The sequence below is a fragment of the Megalops cyprinoides genome, chromosome 10, assembly GCF_013368585.1.
Source record: "Megalops cyprinoides isolate fMegCyp1 chromosome 10, fMegCyp1.pri, whole genome shotgun sequence".
Classification (NCBI taxonomy): Eukaryota; Metazoa; Chordata; class Actinopteri; order Elopiformes; family Megalopidae; genus Megalops; species Megalops cyprinoides.
In genome coordinates, this window is record NC_050592.1 from 34667506 (window position 1) to 34687183 (window position 19678).

The 19678-nt window shown below is 45.5% G+C and overlaps 1 protein-coding gene across 1 annotated transcript in view; it reads left to right on the plus strand.

Moving 5' to 3' along the window:
* The window catches only part of cdkal1 (CDK5 regulatory subunit associated protein 1-like 1), a 315495-nt gene that overhangs the window by 111344 nt on the left and 184473 nt on the right, over positions 1 to 19678 (plus strand). The window contains exon 8 of the mRNA XM_036537880.1: positions 16546 to 16649. Within this exon, the coding sequence (XP_036393773.1) occupies positions 16546 to 16649 (104 nt within the window). The remainder of the gene's footprint in view (positions 1 to 16545; positions 16650 to 19678) is intronic.

Sequence of the window (19678 nt, forward strand, 5' to 3'; positions counted from 1 at the left end):
TGCTGCATTATATGAAAGAGATTTGCTGATATGTCACACTTCCATCCAGTTAAAAGATATTTGCTTCAACTGTAATGGTTCCAAATGTGTGACAGGAAAGCATGTTCTAGGTGCTAGTGAACAGCGGCACCATGTCAGACTGCCGGAGTCTGGCATGCCACCAGCATCACGTAGAGAGCGCGGGAGACCTCCTTCTCACCCCCCGCGCTGTGTCTCCATCAGAAGGGAAAGCCCGCCGCCTGATAAAATAACCCATTTAGCCCTCTCCTCAGAGCAAAGGCCTTGTGTGTCCCTTCTCCGTCAGAAAATATTGGGATTCTCAGTTTTAATTTGCTCTTGAGGTAACAGTGACATCAGGCCTGACATTTGGAGGCCTGTCAGATAGAGCGCTCTTTGTTCCCAGGCGAAACTGCAGCCCATTCTCTCCGCGGCCCGGGACAGACGATCAGTCATTCAGCTCATACTTATCGCCGTTTCAGGGCGCTCCTCTGTCCTCAAACCCCTCTTTATTGGGAGAGAACTCTATTAAGCTCTGCCCACTTTGTCTTAATGTCCTGACCTTCACGGCGGGCAGAGCGGGTGTGACGTACGCAAAACTTGTTTTTGGGGACAGAGTGGGGTGACCCCGACTGGCTCACATGGAGAGTTTTTACAGATATGCGTATGAAAACTTGCGTAATTTAGAGGAATTTACATGAAGTAAAGGATAATTTTAGAGGCATGGAAGCATCACAGAGAGTGTTTACAGTGGCTCTTTACAGTCTCCCTGCTGCAGACTCTGTGGGCCAGCAGTGCTGTGACTGAGCTCTCCTTCAGTGCACCTTTCTCTCCAAGCTTATCTGTAACATCACTGTTCATGGATGGACTCATTCCAGTCATTCCATTACACTTCATGACAAATATGCAGGCGCATGCATACATGTGCACATATGCACACACGTATATGTGCATACACACACGTGTGCGTGAGTGCATACAAATGCACACACACACATGCAGACACTGTAGACATAGGGATCTGCGTGTGAATGGGTTGTATAATACACAATATAGTGCCCTCCATATTTACTTGCTACTGATACCCTTAATTAAATACAAACCAAATATTTTATTTTTAAATGTTAGCTTTTAATCTTAATAGCAGGACATAGAGCAAACTAATATTGTTCGCAAATAATGAATTTTAATCTAAAAAAACTGAGTTATGATATGTTACATTCAGAGTTACATTCATGCCCATAAATAACCTTTTCAATAAATTCTGACAAAAAGCACTTTTTGGAGGTTGAGGGAACACATCTGGAACTATGGAGAGGCATCCACAGGTTACTTGTTTTCCTGGGGTGTATAAAGAGAGACCACACAGAATAAATTCATTAGTAGCAGCATCACTGTTAAGGTCAGCAGGCTCTCCACTCTTTCCACTGGCATTTCAGGCTACTGGTCCAGTAGCATCCCTGCTAGGAAGAACCAGTATATCTTGCTGCTGTGAGCTGTGAGATGAAAGAGGCGACCATGAATCTAAAGGCAACTTTTGAGGATCTCCAAAAACACTGGCATTTTCAGGATAGAGAGTGTCATGAAATAGCATTTGACATTTACTGCATGAATGTGTCATTCATGGCCTAACTGCAAGGAAGAAACCACTTCTGAAGGAAAACCATGAAAAGGTGTGACTTGACTTTGGAACCATGCTTTATGGTCTTATGAAGTGAGTATTTAGCTTTTTGGACATGCCCATCAGTGTTTCTACATAAATGAAGTCCGAAGCACTTGTCCACATCTGCAATGAAATGGGCGCAAAACAAATGTTCTGAACTTGCCATCTCAATCTCCAGACCTCAGTCCAAGCAAACATTTGTTGTTTGAACTCAAGAATGCAGTTCACAAATGAAAAGCAGAGGATCTTAGTGACTTAGCGTGATTTCTGCTTGGTCAACCCCCCCCCCCCCCCATAAGTGCCAGAACCTCGTAAAACTCAACAGAAGGGTTTTGTTATTGCAATCCATGCCAGAGGAGGATTTTCAAAAACCTAATTATGAATAAATGTGACGTAATGATTTCTGGGAAGTATATTTTATTATATTTTCTTAACAATGTAAGTTTTCTCTTTAAGTGTTTTTTTAGCAGACAAAAGTACCTACTTATTCAGTAGGTATACTGTTTTGTATTTTGTGATGTTTTTGTTATTTAATCAATACCATGACTAATTACATAGCGCTCTGAATATTAGCAGACCAAGAAATAAAAAAAAATGCAATTCGGTGTACCATGGGGTGGCAGTGTGGTGCAGTAGTCAGGACTAGAGTGTTGCAGGTTTGAATTCTGTGTGTGGCATTGCTGTAACAACTGAACAACTGAAACAAGCCACTTAATTGATTAGCATCACTAAATATCCATCTGTATAAATGTGCAAATGTATGGTGTAATATAACATAAGCATGCAACATAATGAGCAACATGTCCTTCCCAAGGTGAAGGCAGATCACAGAGGGATTTAGTTTTGCTTCTATATGGTGGGGAACAGAATCGCAGGCAGGTTGAGCACAGCCCCCCTGCAGGGGCTTTGAGTGTTTTTCCGAGAACCCCATGCTCATGCTTTTCATGCAAAGGTCAGATTAACGTCTCGCCGGCAGGCAAATGCTTCATGAACTTTTCCCTCCTCAACCACAAGAGCATATGACGGCCGCACCGAGCCCCTGGACACGAGGCACTGGCAGCCTGTCTGCCTGGCGTCTGGGAGCGCTTTATCGGGGGGAACCCCCGCTGGGTCTGTGTCACAAACTTCTGGTAAATTTCAGTCATTAAACCCTAACAAACCACAGAGTTTTCAAAAAAAGAAAATCGGGGTTCCTCAATTTACCAGCGCATTGCTATTGAGCACGTATGACACTCTGGGTATTCCAAAATCCCACACTTTTTTTTGTACTACTGTTGGTTATGACATAAATCATGCACATTATCTGTTGTGTGGGCACGTAATTTCATTAGTGTTTTACTGAAAAAGCAACAACCACAAGTAAACAACACAAAAATGATGAAACCTGGAAATGGCACATGTGGGGTGTTTTTATCTTCTGTCCCTGTTGATATTTTTGTTTAATCACTCTGATCTGAAATGTAAAAGGCATTAGCTTATGGTCTCATGTTCTCACAAATTCCCATTGGCTACTTCCCAATCCAAAGCTCCATAGTTAATCCACTAAATCTTTGTCTTAGCATCCCTCAGACGAAGTGGTGAAAACAAGAGATATCTGGAGAGTGCAAATCAGACTATAATCCATAGGCATTTTTCTGGCCAGCGCTACATTCCTTTTTATGGTGAAAGACTTGCCACTTCCCTTCACTTGGTTCTAAAGCCGTCATTGAGCCACCGCTCCTGTAGGAGTGCCTGTTGGTTCTGTCTGTGTAACCTCCCTTTGTTTCTTAGCAGTTATCGAGTAGCACATACTGTTTCAAGCGTAGCTGTGGCTGTGTGTGGAGTTATTGGGCACTTCCTCAAACCAAGTCACACTGACAGATCAGTAGGTGAGGGGGTTCCATCAAGTAGTTTGCTGGACTTTAAGAGGTAAAATCATGTGGAAAAGAGCATTGTCTTATTCAGCAGCTCCCGTCCTCACCCTAGTGTCACCTCAGCCTGTAAAAGCTGTAAACCTTTGGGTTGTTTTGCCAAGTCTTCTGTCCTGGCCCTGAAGTCTGTGATTAACGCTCTGCTTCGTTAGACCGAACATCAACAATATTGTCTTAAGCAGGTTTGTCAACGTTACACATGGGATCACCTCTGAAATTCAATTAGACTTAAAATTGATTTACAATATCGGTTTTATTACATTTTTTTTATTAATTTTTACACCTATTAAATTAAATTAAATTGAATTCTACACCTATTAAATTTTTTCCCATTAAAAATAAAAATGTAATTCAACACAGTGCTGTTGGAATCCTCAAATGCCCTGTAGCCATACTGTGGTGCTTTCAGTAGTGGGGTGTGTAAATTGAAAAAGGAAGAACAGATTGATCAGGTGGATTCATTTGTGAATGATTAGATGGGGCACATGACTATATGGCTATATAGGCCACATCTACAATAGACGCCTCTGACGCCTATTTGAGTGTTAATGTTAGCCAGGTGTACTGTAACGGGTTATACTTAATTTATTGTCTTCAGCATCTCGTATCAGTGCTTCCACTGCGTTGGAGGCCACATACAGGCATGCACTGCCGGCAATTTGTAGGGTGGCTTACCAGTGATGGGCACCTCCCTTTTTGGAAACCAATTCAGCTTTTGTGTGAAGTTCTCAAACACATTGTGAAAGTTATCTCAAAGTGTCCTGCAAAGTAGTCCATTTTGGTTGCTGAACATTGCTGAAAGTTGCACAGGCCACCCTTTTGGCCGTCAGCTGTGCCAGACTGACACAGATCATTGTTGGCTATGCCAGACATGCTGGCAGAGTGCCGGGACGACGCAGTGGGCCACAGCTGGTCACGAGCGTGAAGACGCTCCATCGCTCACGCGCTTGCCAGCTGTCCCGGCACAGACACGAAGGCAGCCCACAGCAGGCAATCCGGTGAGTGCAGGGAAGATGGAGAGGAAGTCACGGGAGTCTGACTCTGATGGGTTGGGAGGGGGGAGGGGGAGGTGAACACGCTTGATGATGTAGAGGTCTGTCAGACAGGAGGTGCAGGCTGACCCTGTAATTGTGACCCCTGAAGCCATCCTCTCGACTCGGAATGGCACCTGCGAGGATAGCTAACCCAGTTAGCAGAGCCGCAGGCTAGTTTTTCCGGGACTCCAGGAGGCTTGCTCTGGTGGGAGCATGACGTGTCTATTTATCTTTCCAGTTAAGGGTGAGGAGCGGCAGGCAGTAGGACGCTCATGTGCCGGTATCTTGTTTGTCGTGGAATGAGACCACATTAAGGTGATTGAAGCATGTGAGCCGCCTCTTATTTTACATTTTGACATGTTGTTCTTTTCTCTCTGTAGCCCGTTTTCAGAGTGAAACACACACACTTTGCTGTGAGATGATGCTGGAGCGATTATCTGGAACAGCGGCATGATGCCTTTGAATTGTTTCAGATTACTGGAAATTAGCTCTGCCATGTGGCTAAATAACAGCAGTGGAAGACCCTCAATCACTTGCTCTCTGTGGGCTGCTGGGAAGTGCCGGGAAAAACTCTTTGAAAACGCTTTTGTGTCCCAGGATATCATATTTTTTTAGGGTATGGGTTGCCTTACAATGAGAAACTTGCTCTCACACACTTTTGCCATCACCTGGTCATATCCACAGTGCATGCATCATCTCTGTCCCTTCCTGTCAGCTCCACCCATTCCTATCGAGCCAGTTCTAAAGACTGAATTCCACACTTCACATGACAAAAGAATACTGGGAAATCCAAGCTGGTTTGTTCTCTGCCTGGCTCCTGTTTACTGAGGAACTCTTTGGCTGAAAGGACTAGGTTGCCCAAACTGGGCCCTCACCAACAGGGGGAGAATCTCTTCCTCCAGCCTTTGATTGAGTGCAAGAGTCATTACCATAAACTGGCCAGGAGCCCTGAAGCATTTCCATCATCAGTTCCTGGAAGAGGACTTTGACTGTTATTGGCAAGGCGCCAGTAATCTCTGCAAAGTTTGGGGCTTTGCTGTTTGTGGAGGCAGATGTGTATGGTGTGTGAAAAATTCTCCCTATAGTGACAAATAGGAACAACAGAACACAGGATTACACAGGATCAGTGAGATGTCCTATATTCACATGCTTGTGTACGAATATAAATTGGACTAGGGAAGCTTTCCAGCCTCCTTTTGTAACTTTCTCAAGCCTCCTTCCACCCTCATATGCTGTGTCTTCTGTCCCTTTGAGTGATTTTGTAGTTGTAGTGATTTTGCAGTTGCAGTTTGTGGCATCCTCCACAAAACCTTCTGTCACCATTAGTCTTTTTCACTTATGAAGACTTGTCTGGGTTAGGGGGATTTTTTGGGATGCCATTTGGCATCTTCCTTCATACTGGGAGGGGAGTCCGATAACTGCCTTGCTGACAAGCCCATGGCACCACTCCTGAAATTTCCTGCAGTACACAGCTCTAAGTGTGGAAGTGCAATTTGATGATCGTGGCCATTTAGGAATACACAGACCTTCCCATAGTTCCTCCTCAACAGCGTCCAGGTGAGTGTCAGGACCCCAACCCCCCCCCCCCCCCCCCCCTCCCCCCCCCCCCCCGCTGAACATTTGCAGAAAGTGTTGTTAATGCATGTTGAAACGAATAGAGCACATAAGACAGGCTACATGCGAAATGGAAGATTTCATTGACATTCCTTGCTCAAGGGCTTCGGAACAGTGCTGGACTCAAGCCACACACCTCCCCACCCCCACCCCACATCAGTGACGGATGGCAGAGCAATTCAGAAAGGCTCGCTGACGTGTTTAGGTGTTGGTCAGGAGGTACGGGACGGCTGGCTCTTCCTGAGAAGAAGAAGACGTCGCCACACACGAGCTCTCCACCTGGCCCAGGAGCGGAACCAGGCCTGGGAGCGCCTACTTTTGAGTGTTGCGTCTGATGTGAAGAAACAGTTTACATGATATTTTTTGGGGATGTGCAGTATTGTGAAATTATTTACGCTGTCTGGCTGGAGGGGGGTTTGCCAGGAGCAGCGACCAGACGCAGACGGCAGACGCAGAGAGCAGACACAGACACAGCCAGCATGGGGCTCTCTGCCTGCATTCGGCACCGTGTCCATTTTGCAAGGATTAGGATCTAAATATATTTGCAATTTATTATTTTTCTGCTGAGGCCAAACAGTTAGGCAGACATTGTTTGGGTCTGGCTTTCCCCCTGCTCAGGAACAATTGGTGGCCAGGCCATTTCCCACAGCCCTTTCCTCGGCTGAAAAAGACCAGCGCTGAGTGCGATGTGTATCAGAGAGTATTTAGACTGTCTGAAATCATACAGTGGGAACCATATAAGTGTGGCTTTTTTTTTTTCCATCCTCCTGTTCTTTTTCCCCCCAGACGTTCTCTCACCCCAGCGCAAAAAGATGCGCATACGTTGTTCCCCCCGTGTGGGGGGGTCAGAGCAGCCTGCTTCCTGAGAGATTTCACCCCTCCACAGGTCACACCCCCAGAAAGGTAGAGCTCGAATAGAGAAACACAATGGGCCTTATCGGGTGCGGTGCTGACCTTAAAACATGGACCCGCTGTTCCTGTGCGTGCAGTCAGGCTGCTGTGGAGGCGGGTGCCAGAGCCGGGGGTCGCCGGGGTCAGGAGGCCCAACATGTTGTCTGTGCTGCATTGCTAACGTCTGCCTCACAAGCCTGCAGGGACAACTAAAAAAACAGCAACCACTCTCCAAAATAAACAAACCTAGCCTGTTTACACTTCTCAAGGTCATTTCTTTCCAGCCTTTCTCATCAAGGGGAGTGCCAAGGCTGGGTGAAGCGTTTCGTTAAAATTATTCAAACACGGCATTTTACGGTGCAAGGAGCCATAACCACTGCTATGAGGGTGTAATCTTACAGCAGGTTTACAGGAACAATTTTGCATATGTCATGCTTGCCCACACTGAGATGAAGGGTTTGAATCAAAACTTTCCTCTGCAGAGATTTAATTTTCATTTAAGTTGTATTTATTATTAATGTGCATAGACCTATGCTCTCCCAAGCGCTCTGGGTGGATTGCGATTTGCATGTAGCTTTGAACGTTAGCAGTGCAGTCATAAAGAACCTTGTTCATACCCCCCCCCCCCCACCCACCCACCCCATTAATAAATTAGATGTGATAAAACTTTGTTAAGGCAGCAGCTTTTGAGAGAGATTTAATTGTAGCTATTGATTTTCTGTGCAGTGAGTAATGAAAACTCTAGATTAATTATACATAACAGAGTTTATGGGAAATGATGTGGTGGGCCCAAATTAGATGTTCATTCTTTCCACCCATCCCAAGAGATAGGATGGAGAGGGACGCGCTCATTCATCCTGCGTTTTGTAGCTGAGGAAGGCTTTTAAGCAGAGCTCCATTTTGATTTCGCAAGGGGAGCAGGGTGCGAAGCACAATCTGACTTGCATGTAGCCACGGGAGCCCCTTTAATTTGAGCGGACAGGAACTTCAATACCAATGAATGATGGGAAAATAAACAAGAACAACACATCTAATACCCTTCTCTGGGTATTACAGATGTAGTAGTCTGGCTCAATCTTCTCTGATATGCAGTCATGGCTGCCATGGATTTTGTGGGCTTTTGTATTTTTGAACTGGGCTCAGTCTCTTGACATATTTCACTTAATTCACTGGAAAGAAGAGTCAAATATTTGATTGATAGCTGCTATATTCACGCTGTACCTTTAACTATTTTAATTTCATTGGCCAAAAAATCCCTGGAGTGTTTCTTATGGGTTAAGCAGTGTTGCAGGTTTTTTTTATGGCTGTGTACATCATTCAAAAGTAGGGTGAGTAAGGTTAGAGCAATAATAAAATATAATTAGCATTCATTTGCAGACACAATAAAACAAAAGCATTTGGTGTGTTTAGGGTAGGGCGCGTGTGATTTATGGAGCTGTCATTGCAGGGCCCTGCCGGGAAGCGGGCGGGGTGGTGTCAGAAATGGATCACCTGTGTCTGACTGCCAGCCGGGGGGGATGTCATTTCCCACACAAGGTGAACGTGTAGGAACACTTCCAAAGTGACCACACACACACACACACACACACATACACACACACACACACACACACACACACACACACACACACACACACACACACTCACACTCACACTCACTCCCCACTATGTCCCCAGACATATACATACACAGACATATACACATGCACAAGCACATCCATATGCAGATGCAGACACATGCACACACTCTCACACACACACACACACACACACACACACACACACACACACACGTCTCATTCCACAGAGGATGCAGTTAAGCTTACAGCAGCAATAATAGTAATAGTTCCGTCATCCCTTCAGGGCTGAAGGTGGCTTTGCACTCTACACATATCAATTTCCATCTTCACAAAAAACAGTGAATGCACACATTGTAATGAGACTGGTTTAATGAGGGCATAAATCTGCATTTATGAATGCCTCTGCTATTTTGGGAGTCATGCTCAGAAACAAACAGCCACACACAAACACACACACACAATTATAAATAGTATTCTATTTAAGCATGGCACAGCATTTAAGCATGGCAGTGCAACATTCAGGTAGCTGATATTTCTTTCATCTGATAAAGCAGACTGTGCACTTTGTGCATCCTGAAGCTGAATCTGCCAGGCTATCTTACTTGATAAAACTGTAAGCAGACTGAGATGATCTCCTACGGGCGATGAAAGCTGTAATGCCTTCATTTTCTGCCCTGTCAGTCTTCTCGCAAATAAATCTGTGAATGAAAAAACAAAAGAAAATGGTTTTCTTTTCCACAGGTCTTATACCTGTCCCTGTGAGAATAAACTATGGATACCAGTTCCCTTCTTATCATGACTGAAACCTTGGTTTTAAATGCTACAAGGCGTGATGTTTTGGGAAAGAACAACGAAATGCAACATATAACCAAGAAAAGTCGGTGAAGGAAGTTACATGTCTTAAAAGTTTTGCTGAAAATCATTAGTCAAGTTTGTAGCAAAATTAAGTAGGCCTATGTGCACTTTGTAATTTAAATTTTACTGGCAATTATAGCATAGAAATTTATGGCCTGAACAGTGCATTATAGTGCCGACAGAATTAGAACAAGGCCATCAAAAGCGATTACTAATGATCGAGTATACCCTGCAGTCAGATTCAGAGGTAGCATCATGAATTGATTAAAAGAAATTTGCTCCTGATAATAATTGCTCCCGATAATAAAAGATATCTTGCAGTTATCTCGGAGAGGACGAGCGCATGGACGCTCTGTCTCTTTTGCCTCAGGAGAAAGACGAGAGGGGTCGCCACGGCAGAAAGGGAACGGGCTGTACTTCTGCAGGCTGAGGATTTGGGCTGGCCTCGTAATGGGGCGAGATAACTGAAACGGCATCGGGCTGCAGTGGGCCAGGGAGTTCTGTGCAGCGTTTCTGCAGGAAGGGCCTGCAGCTCCCCTGCATTGCACCCATGCGCATTTATGGCCTCTGCCAGTGTGGGGGCTGCAGCCTTGGGCTCCCCCCTGTTTACCAAACAAACGTATGCACTGGTTTTCAGCTTCACTGGTCCACACAGATTATTCCATTTCCATGCCCTCACTCCCTCACCTCTCCCCCCTCCCACATACACGATTGATGGCTGCTTTGGAATACAAATGAAATGCACTGTCATTAAAATGGTACGATGGGACTTGCTGACTGGCCCACCTGCACCAATTGAATGTTCTAAGCTTGTTTGCATTGACCATTAAATCTACTGATGAACACACTAGTTCAGCAAATGTGTTGCATGGGTTCTCTCTGTATAGCCACATCAGTCAACTCAAACAGATGTGTTTACGTTTTTGTATAACACTGCTTTTTGATCTTATTTTCTCAAATATTCAGTAAAAGCATTAAACAATTATTTCAGTTACAGTAATAATTAGCGGTTAGGGTAACTTTTGTGTGCTCATTTTGACTGCAGCATTATCTGTTCCTCAACTGGCTTTGAGTAGCTGCTGCTGCAGGGGTGGGCTGGCTCAAATGACTGCATTTCAAGGTTAAAGAGGAATCTCCCCCAGCGCGCGATTGAAGCTTTCCTAAGAGTGACAACAGCTCTTGCTCTGTTTGCAACAGAGCCATCAGTCCAGGAACAGGAAGCGTTTCTCCAGGATTAGAGGCCACTCAGGATACATCGTTAATTAAAAGCCAACTTTCCATTTTTCTTCCTGACTTGTCTTCTCACGCGGCTGCGGCGGTTCAGATCGCCAGCAGATTAGACTTTAATTACCAGATTACCGCTCCAAAAAACCACCGGCAGACAGGGCGTGGCAGAGGAGACCGCCAGACGTGAGCGTGGTAAACACATCTCTGAAAAGCCCAGCAACTGCCCTAAAGAGCCTGCCGCCACCGGAGCATACCATGTAGCCTGACAAATGAGGCTCCAAAAAATGTACACAAATCGTCCGCCCACGCAATATCAAAGCGTACCCATGTGTCCCGGTTGAAAAATATATATACATAGTAGCTTTAATGTGCATAAAACTGACGCAGAAGGTGGGGGATGTGTTTGTTGAGAACTGAGGAGTTCAGTAAAATGTTTTGTACTAAGCTCAGAGTGGAGGAATGGCGTGTTAGTGTTTGGAGCGAGCGCTCAAGGTCTGCCTTGATCTTTTGAAGGAAGAAATAGCGGAGTGCGAGGGGGTACAGTGCAAGCTCAACAAAGCGAGGGCAGAGTGATCCATCCTCCCTTTGTTTAAAACTCAGCGACTCGCAGATGACAGCTGTGTTATTGCGAGATAAAGTACGCAGTCTGTTTATGTCTCCCTTTGATCCTTATAACCATCCTCAGCAACTGCGAAATGCAATAGTCTCCCTGTAACATGACTGAGTGCACATTACCCGGATTTAACAAACGTGTTTCAAACACCTGGAACATTCTCCTCAGGCCGCCTGACCAATCCTAAACTGGGCCTGCCACATGTGTGAAGCATGTTGTTCTATTTGACAATTTTACACCTCGCTGTGTTTAACTCCAGGGCGAACAGACTCGCCTGCTGGAGACAGATCGGTGGCTGGGAAAACACAAAAACGTCGGCTTACAGCGGACCCAGCTCTCAGACTCTCATGATGTCACCTTCACCAGAGAATGAGAGTTTCTAAAGTAAACAAACTGTCATGGAGGTTGTTTAGTCTGTTGGTAATTCAAACAAATAAGATTGTCTTAAGACATCAGATTGGGCAAGTCAAAATTTTACAAACAGGCAGTGAATGGCAACTGAATGGCTTTTTTGCCCTGATTGATGACTTTGGAAGTATGAAATAAGGTGTAGTATTGTTCCATCTGAGAGAATGACTCAGCCAGTTGCTGTGTGGCTGTTTCTCTGTGGGTCAACAAGCCTCTCCATGCCTGCCTTTTCCTGACCTAATCCCATTTAAAAACACCGGGCTTCTTTGTTTCCATGCTTCCACTACGCAGTGCCTGCTTTTATGATAGCCATCATGTAACACATGCTCGCCCTGGCTCTACACAGCTCCTCTGAGGCCTGTTGGAGCAGGCCTCTGGGAAAGCACAAACAGGAGCAGAAGCATAACTCTCCCACTACATAGTTTACAGCCAGAGTCAGACACACAGCTGAATGGCTGAACCTCTCTGTAGCACTTCAAATAAGCTTCAGCCCTTTGGACTTTTTCTCTCCTAGACACCACAGGTTTGATGTATTGCTGGCTTTTCAGGAACCTGAGTGGGGGAAATTCTGATAGAAGAGGTGGCGAAAGGACGTCCCCCGCTAATATTTTCCATCGTTGGTACCATATGCGAGGGGACGAGCATTCTCCAGCACTACCATAAATCACAGCACTTTTAATGCACAGTATGTGTTATGTCTTAATGCAGCACATCTTGTGATTTTTTTTTTAAACACGATTGCTGTGTGTACCAGGAGTATGAAGAAGGCACCTAAGGTAGCAGCACTAGAAATCAGATCTTTTTTTTGCCCAGTCCAGCTCTCCAATCCCCCTGGTTTGGAAAGAGAGCTGCTGTTATTCCAACTGAAATACTTTCTTTTGAGCATTGCAGAACTGAGAGACCTGCTGTCTGAGGGGTGTAATACACAGACTTATTGTCAAACTTGCATGCTGTGTTTGCCCTTAATAGTGCAGTTTGTTAAAAACAGTTTTGTGAAATTGTAGAGGGGAAATTAGTAGGAGGGATACCCAGGCAGCATTTCCTCCATGAGAAGAATCCTGCTGTAGTCATGTGACCAACACTTTTGGAGGAAGTACTTTACTTCTTTTTCTTTACCAGTTTATTGAATGTCAGACCTGTCTGTTCTTAGCCTGTTGGTCAGAATGGACTGTGCTCACAGTGGTGTGGTCCAATTCTAGAATACAAATCAGTGGCAATTGAAGAATTGAAGAATTTAAACTATTTTCTTTCATCAGCAGTCCAAGTTTGACAGCCAACCAGGCTTATTTAAGGCCTTGGCTTTGCAGATGTAAAGCCACTGTTTAGACTTGTTGTTCTAGTTCTTAACTCTCCGAGATAGTCTGTAAGGATGACACCAGGACTGCTCTGCTTGTGCTGTCAACTTCCCCAACACTTTGCCTGGCATCAGCAAAGCCCCCCTCCCCACCAGTTTGTTCAGAAGGCCTCTGTAATTGACCATAATTAAAGCCATGATGGATGGGAGATGATCTTGTGATCAGGCTCGGTGAGGCCTCTGTGGCCGAATGTGATGAGACCGGGTGTAGCTCTAAACCCCTGTAATCCCCTCCCCTGGGGGTGGGATGTGAGCATGTGCTCTCTCTCTCTCTCTCTCTCTCTCTTCTGGGTCCCAGGGCTGCCAAGTGGCAAGGTGTCTATGACCTAAAGACTGGTGCCTTAATGCGTCTGCATCTCCCTGTGTGTCCTGGGAGAAGGCGGTGGCTGCAGGGCCTCTGTGTTGGCCGCGGTTTTCTCCATGCTTGCTGTAGTGCTGTGTGGGTATGGTAGTGGCAAGCCTGTCTGGCTGATCCTTGCCGCTGGAGTTGAGCTGCCACTGCACACTCACCCGCCTGGGCTAGCCCATAGCACGATGCGGGTTTGATAATCACCACTTTATGCTCTAAATTACAGTCAACAACCAGCATGGTCAAAAATCAAGCGCATCCTGGTTTGACTTACACGTGCCTCTCTTGCGCATTTAACAGTGTCTCCCAGGTGGTTTTAGAAACACCAGCCTCCTACCCTCTAACTTATGACAGAGCTCCGGGGGGGCCGGGTTAGGACAGTTTGTGCTGTGTACTGTTACTGTCTCTTAGTGAAGGTTGGCGCACTGCCATCTCAGTGTTTGACTTGCAGTACATGGCAGCTCGTCCGAGTGGCAATATTCCCAGTGGCCCCCTCTCTGTTCCGGCGATGGAACATAACAGCAAACAATGAGATGAGCCGGGAAACTGGCTTCAAGTTCAGCCGCGAATATGATTTGTTATGTGTCTGTAGATTTGTCTTCCAATTAATGGGGAAAACACAAGTTTGTGCACTTATGACCAGCTCATGTCATTCCCTCACCGCACAGAGGAAGTCGCTTCTGAGACTCCTGGGTGTAACTCCCGGGTACACGCCAGTGAGCTTTTCTGGGGGGGGGGGTCGTCAGTGTAATTTAGCACCAGATTCCACACTGGGACCCCTGGATTAATAAAACGAGGAGCTGGCATCCTCAGAGGGACACCGCATGTTAGCATTGAATAGGTATCAAAGCACAGGCAGGTTATTTTTCACAGAGATAAAATATACTGTCCTTGCACATCTCCACATGTGATTAAAGTCAGGGAGAGCCTTGTTCTGTGCCGGGGTTAACCAATTAAAAAATTATTTATCTCAGGTGCCCTGCCGAGCTAGTACTGAACTCTGGCAAAGCAAAGCACGTTAACTCTAGCAAAGCGCGTCTGCTCCGGCGAAGCATGTCGAGTCTGGTATGTATTTTTTTTAAAAAAGAGAGGAGTTTGCAGCACAGCTGGCTTCACTGTCCCAGTTGCGAGAGGGATTGAAGCGCTCCTGTCGAGGTGACGGGAGTCTCTGGGGTGGGGGCTGTGATGGTCCCCGGAGGTATGCGCTTTCATGGTGACAGCAGGGGGACGGCTGGAGCGCCTGCCTGCCTTTTGGAGAAGGATCAGGTGCGGAAGAAACGCCCGTCAATGCTGGAGGCGACGCCCGCACCTCAAAAGCACCCCTGCTCACCGTGAAGCTGCTGCCGATGATCCAAATCACACAGAAGCAGAGAATGATGAATAATGAAGTGCCCTGCATGTTTTTTCAATGAGCTGAAAAGTTTGATTGACAACTGGTGGGGCACAATTGCCAAAGAGCATGACATGTTTCAGATCAAAGGGCAACAGGGGTGCAGAGGTGGGTAAGGAAGTGGAATTCTGATGAGAAGGTTGCTGGCTTGAATCCTGGGTTGGGACACTGCTGTGGCACCTTCATGCAAGGAATTTTCCCCTTAGCAGAGTCAAGTCCCACAGTTTGTCTTGGAAAAGGGTGTCTGCTGTGTGCACCCATGCTATGACATAGAGATGTCAGCTGATTCTTATGGCAGCAGTTCGGGACCGGACTCCTGATCTGAGGGTCATAGGTTTGAACCCTGGCTGGAATGTGGACCATCTAGCTTCAGTAAACATTTAGGTGCTTCAGTAGTTTATGGGATGAATAATTGCATTTCCTTAGAAGTTTACTGGATAAGGAGATCTAATAATAATAGTAATAATAGCAGGAGTAGATTAGAAGTGTTTCAGATTACACTGTATATCTACATAGACACACAGGCAATACACTGAGAGTATTAATCTGTGTTTAGACGGTAGATCATTGAAAATAATCTCCTCTTCACCACACAGCCCCCCTTGTTTAAATATTTGTTTGCCACAAGGGTAGTTAGAGTATAGACACAGGGCAGTTTGCCAAATTTCCAAATCATTTTCTGCCCTGTTTGTATCACAACAGTGAATGAGATGACACTGATCTGTGCGTGACAACTGAATCTCCCTGCCCCGCTGGGCTAGAATGCAAGACCTTATCAGAGACTCAATGTCATTAGCGGGATATGCTGTGTAGGTTCAGTCTGACTAAGGTCAGAAATGGGGAGCGGCCCCCTCTGTTTTGTAAAATTGCCGAGACCATGCAGGGGAATGCAGGGGTGCCAAGGGTTGTGCACGTACGTAAATTTTGATAGGGGAAGCGTGAAACTTCCTGTCTCCTGGGATTAGCCTGGGGTTTGATCTGTTTTGCTGCCATGCGTCTCAGCCAGCTAGACCCCTGGTGAATCCTCTCTCTTACTGCTCCTCCACTTGGGGTGGGGAGGCCCCATCTGGCCGTTTTAGAAAGCAGGGGTCACGTGATGCTGTTCTCTTCCAAGACCTCGGAGGCCGGTGAGGGGCAATACCATCAAGAGGAGGCTGAAAAAGCTCCCCCAATGCTCCCCCTCACTAGGAATATGCAGTCCGCTACTATGACCAGGGAGTAAAACTCCAGGGTTAGAGTGGCAGCTCTGTTCACATAAGATGAGAGCTTGCAATGAAGCCAAATCTGTATATTTTCATTCCCAGCCATATATGGAACCTTACACACCTTATACCTTTTTAGGCTTGAGGACCTGATCAGAGATTTATGATTATTTATTTATTTTCTTTATTTGGGTTTGTTAATTAATAATTACAGTAAATAAATATATATTTACTTTATTTGCTTTTACTGTATGTTACTTTGTTATTTTAACATTATGTATGTTTGTTTATGTATTATTTATTTTCTTTACTTGGCGTGGTGTTGACAGTAGTCTTGGATTATTATTGTTTTTGTTTGGATTGGATGGTTTTATGCTGCAAGCCAGCCACCACTTGTAAGCATTGCCCTATTGCCATATTCAGGTTAGTTATAACTGTATCTCCTCTTCCCCCTACAGCTGTCTGAATGCCTGCACATACTGCAAGACCAAGCACGCTCGTGGGGACCTGGCCAGCTATCCTATAGAGGAGCTGGTGGAGAGAGCCAGGCAGTCTTTCCTGGGTGAGTATGCGCTGTGGATCCCGTCTCCTCCTGACACAGAAACTCAGAGGCCTGCTTTCGAGGCATGGACAGCCTCATGAGATTAAAAAAGTGGATCAAAGACTAGGGTGAAACAACAACCTAAAACTCCCCTATTTTGTGTTAAAAAAAAAAAAAGAAAAAATTAGAGAACCTGTTCTGATTGGACGTGGGCAAGTTGTCACTCTGCGAAGACTAGCATCCCCCAAAAGCATCAGTGCTATTTTTGGAGGTCCGTCTCCGTGGCTCCCAGTAGCCTGGCAGATGAGGGGGGCCAGAACCCCATCCTGTAATTGGCCCTGACCAATCAGAGTGGTTGACCAATCAGCTCGCCCGACTCCAGTCAGTAAACACCAACCCCCATTGCCCCTCTGGCTGCTGTTGCTGGTTATTGTTCCATGTTTATGTGCAGGTATTAGTTGTGCATGGCATGTTATTGTGGCTCAGGCATTAGAGTCAAATGAAAAAAGTAAGATAGTCTCCATAAGAGCATGACATCTAAGCTGATGAAAAGATTATTCCAAATTATGATTATGAGCCACTGGCCGCATTTTAATCTTCCCCTCTCAGCCTTAAGTCTCACTAATGCCAGCACTGGTTAATGTGTGTGTCTGTCGGAGAGCATATGAGTGTGTGTTTATTGATTCCTCTCCAGCACTGGGCTTTTTATCGAGCGGGACTGAACAAGTCACCTTATTTATTTGAACACATGCTAATGTTTTTGCTGCGCAAGATAATGCGCCAAAACAGATGTGTGGAAGCAGCTGCACTCCTCAGTGGAGGATGAGGGCGTGCTCATGCGACGTGGTTTTGGCCCACGACAGGCCTGGACGAGACTTGCATGCGTGCTGGGTTTCCCTTAAGCAGACCTCTCTCCACACATTCAGTGCCCTCAAATAAGAGACTCACTTACGAGGGAATGGTCTGATTTCACTCAGATGGCTGTTAACCTGGATGTTTTTGTACCTCAGAGGGACGTTGGGCAGTGCTCTCGGGCAGCACAGCATCGTGCAGAAGTGTTGCTCTGTTGACTGGCAGCGCGTGGGTGAGAGGGCCTGCGAGGAGAGCAGAAGTGAGAAACGTGTAATCACCTCAGCAGTTTCAAATGCAGAAATGAGATGGGAAGAAACCTCTGTATCAAAAAGTACATGAGCACGGCAAGAAACAGGAAGTTAAACGTCATCGGAAGCGCTGTTAGTGCTGTTTTAATTATAGTAGCCAACAGTCTTTGTGTGTGTGTGTTTTTGCACAGTTGTCAGCTGTCAGTTTTTTTTCTTTTCCTTGCATTTTTGTGCTTTGTTCAAGCCTTACTTTTGGAATCCCCAGTTATGCATTAGTCTCATCTCACCGCAACATCCTCTGCAGTCTGCACCTCATACATGAGTGCAAGCTAGCACAATCCTCCAACATGTGCATGTGAACCATGACTGCCTTTCACACTACAAGTCCCACAATACCCAAGGAGAGGAATCGCTTAATCTGAGTTGCAGGGTGCTGGTGGGTGGGTGGCTTACAGCAAACCAACCCTAAGTTCGCTGCCCCTGGGCATTGGCAGCAAAGGACTCAGCTCAAACTTACACCCCAAGGACATGCTCTTCAACCAAATGAGCCACTCAGGAGCCCCAAGTTTCACATGATTAATATTTAGCTTTTTAAGAGATACTGTTGTCAGGGGTTAATCACAGTACATGCTTAATATGAATAAATAGTGGGATATTACATTAATATTTACATTACCTTCACATTATTGTCATTTAGCAGATGGTCTTATCCAGGGTGACTTAAAAATTTATCCATTTTTACAGCTAGATGTTTACTGAGGCAGTTGTGGGTTAAGTGCCTGGCCTAACAGTACAACAGCAGCGCCCCACCGGGGAATTGAAGCAGCAACCTATTGTTTATAAGCTCTGCTCCACACTGCTGCCCCAAATATAATAATATAAATGGTCTGTTTACTAAGAGTTGTTTACAAAAGTAATTCAGCTTTGTAGCCTGGCTCAAGGATACAATGACGCTATCATATCTGTGAATCAAACCTGCAACCTCTGGCTGTCAGTTTCAGCTCCTTACTCACCTACACCACAATTTAGCTTCATCCTGTCTAAGACAAAGCTTCTTTTTGCATTTTTAACTGGCCAAACGAGGACCAGTGATTAACAAGCAGGGATCATACACTTGCAGAAGCTCTTAATTTTGCAGACTCCTCGTTCCATACAAACCAAATGAACAAAAAGAGAGTGGTAGCAATAATAAACCTCTGCTGTTGAATTTAGCCCTGTGCTTACAGGTGTCACCATGCTGATCATTAAGGATTTGCTGGTGAACGTTGTGCAAATGTGGCCCCCTCTGATGTAGGAGCGGGAGGCTGGTGTGATGTCCGAATTATGCTCCTAATTCACGGGGGGGGTGGCTATCCCCGCTCATGTTCATTAGCACTGAGCGAAGCCGCTGCCGCTGCCAGGTTTAATCATCCACCTTTGTTCTGTGGTGACATGAGACAAATTAAAAAAATGAACTCTAATACAGGGATCTCATTAATGCTGGCTCTCCTGTGATAACGGCCTTGGATTTAGTCCAGATCAATGCACAGTCTGGACTGATAGCCGCAGCCGTGTCGAACGCTGTCCCAAGTGGGGACAATACAGGTTGCCCATGTCGGCAAGTGACAATCACTAGAAGCACCACAAATTAAAACAAACAGTTGACATTTACAGAATGGAATTTTCCCATGGCCGTTTCTGTGGGGGAAGAATATGTCGGCTTTCATGTGTTTCAGGAACGTGCCTGGATTTATCTGCTGAAACTGAGCCACACAAATGGGTTCGGGATTTGATTTACTCTATGCTTTGACTGAAGGCCCCAGAGTGAATACTTATTCAGATAGCTATTTAGCAAAGTGTGGATTTACTCATTTAGTGTGATGCTTTAAAAGGTTTATGTGTCTACACAAATTTGATTTTTGAGGAACTGTAACAGTATGAAGCACCAACAAAAAAATAGAACTTTTTAAA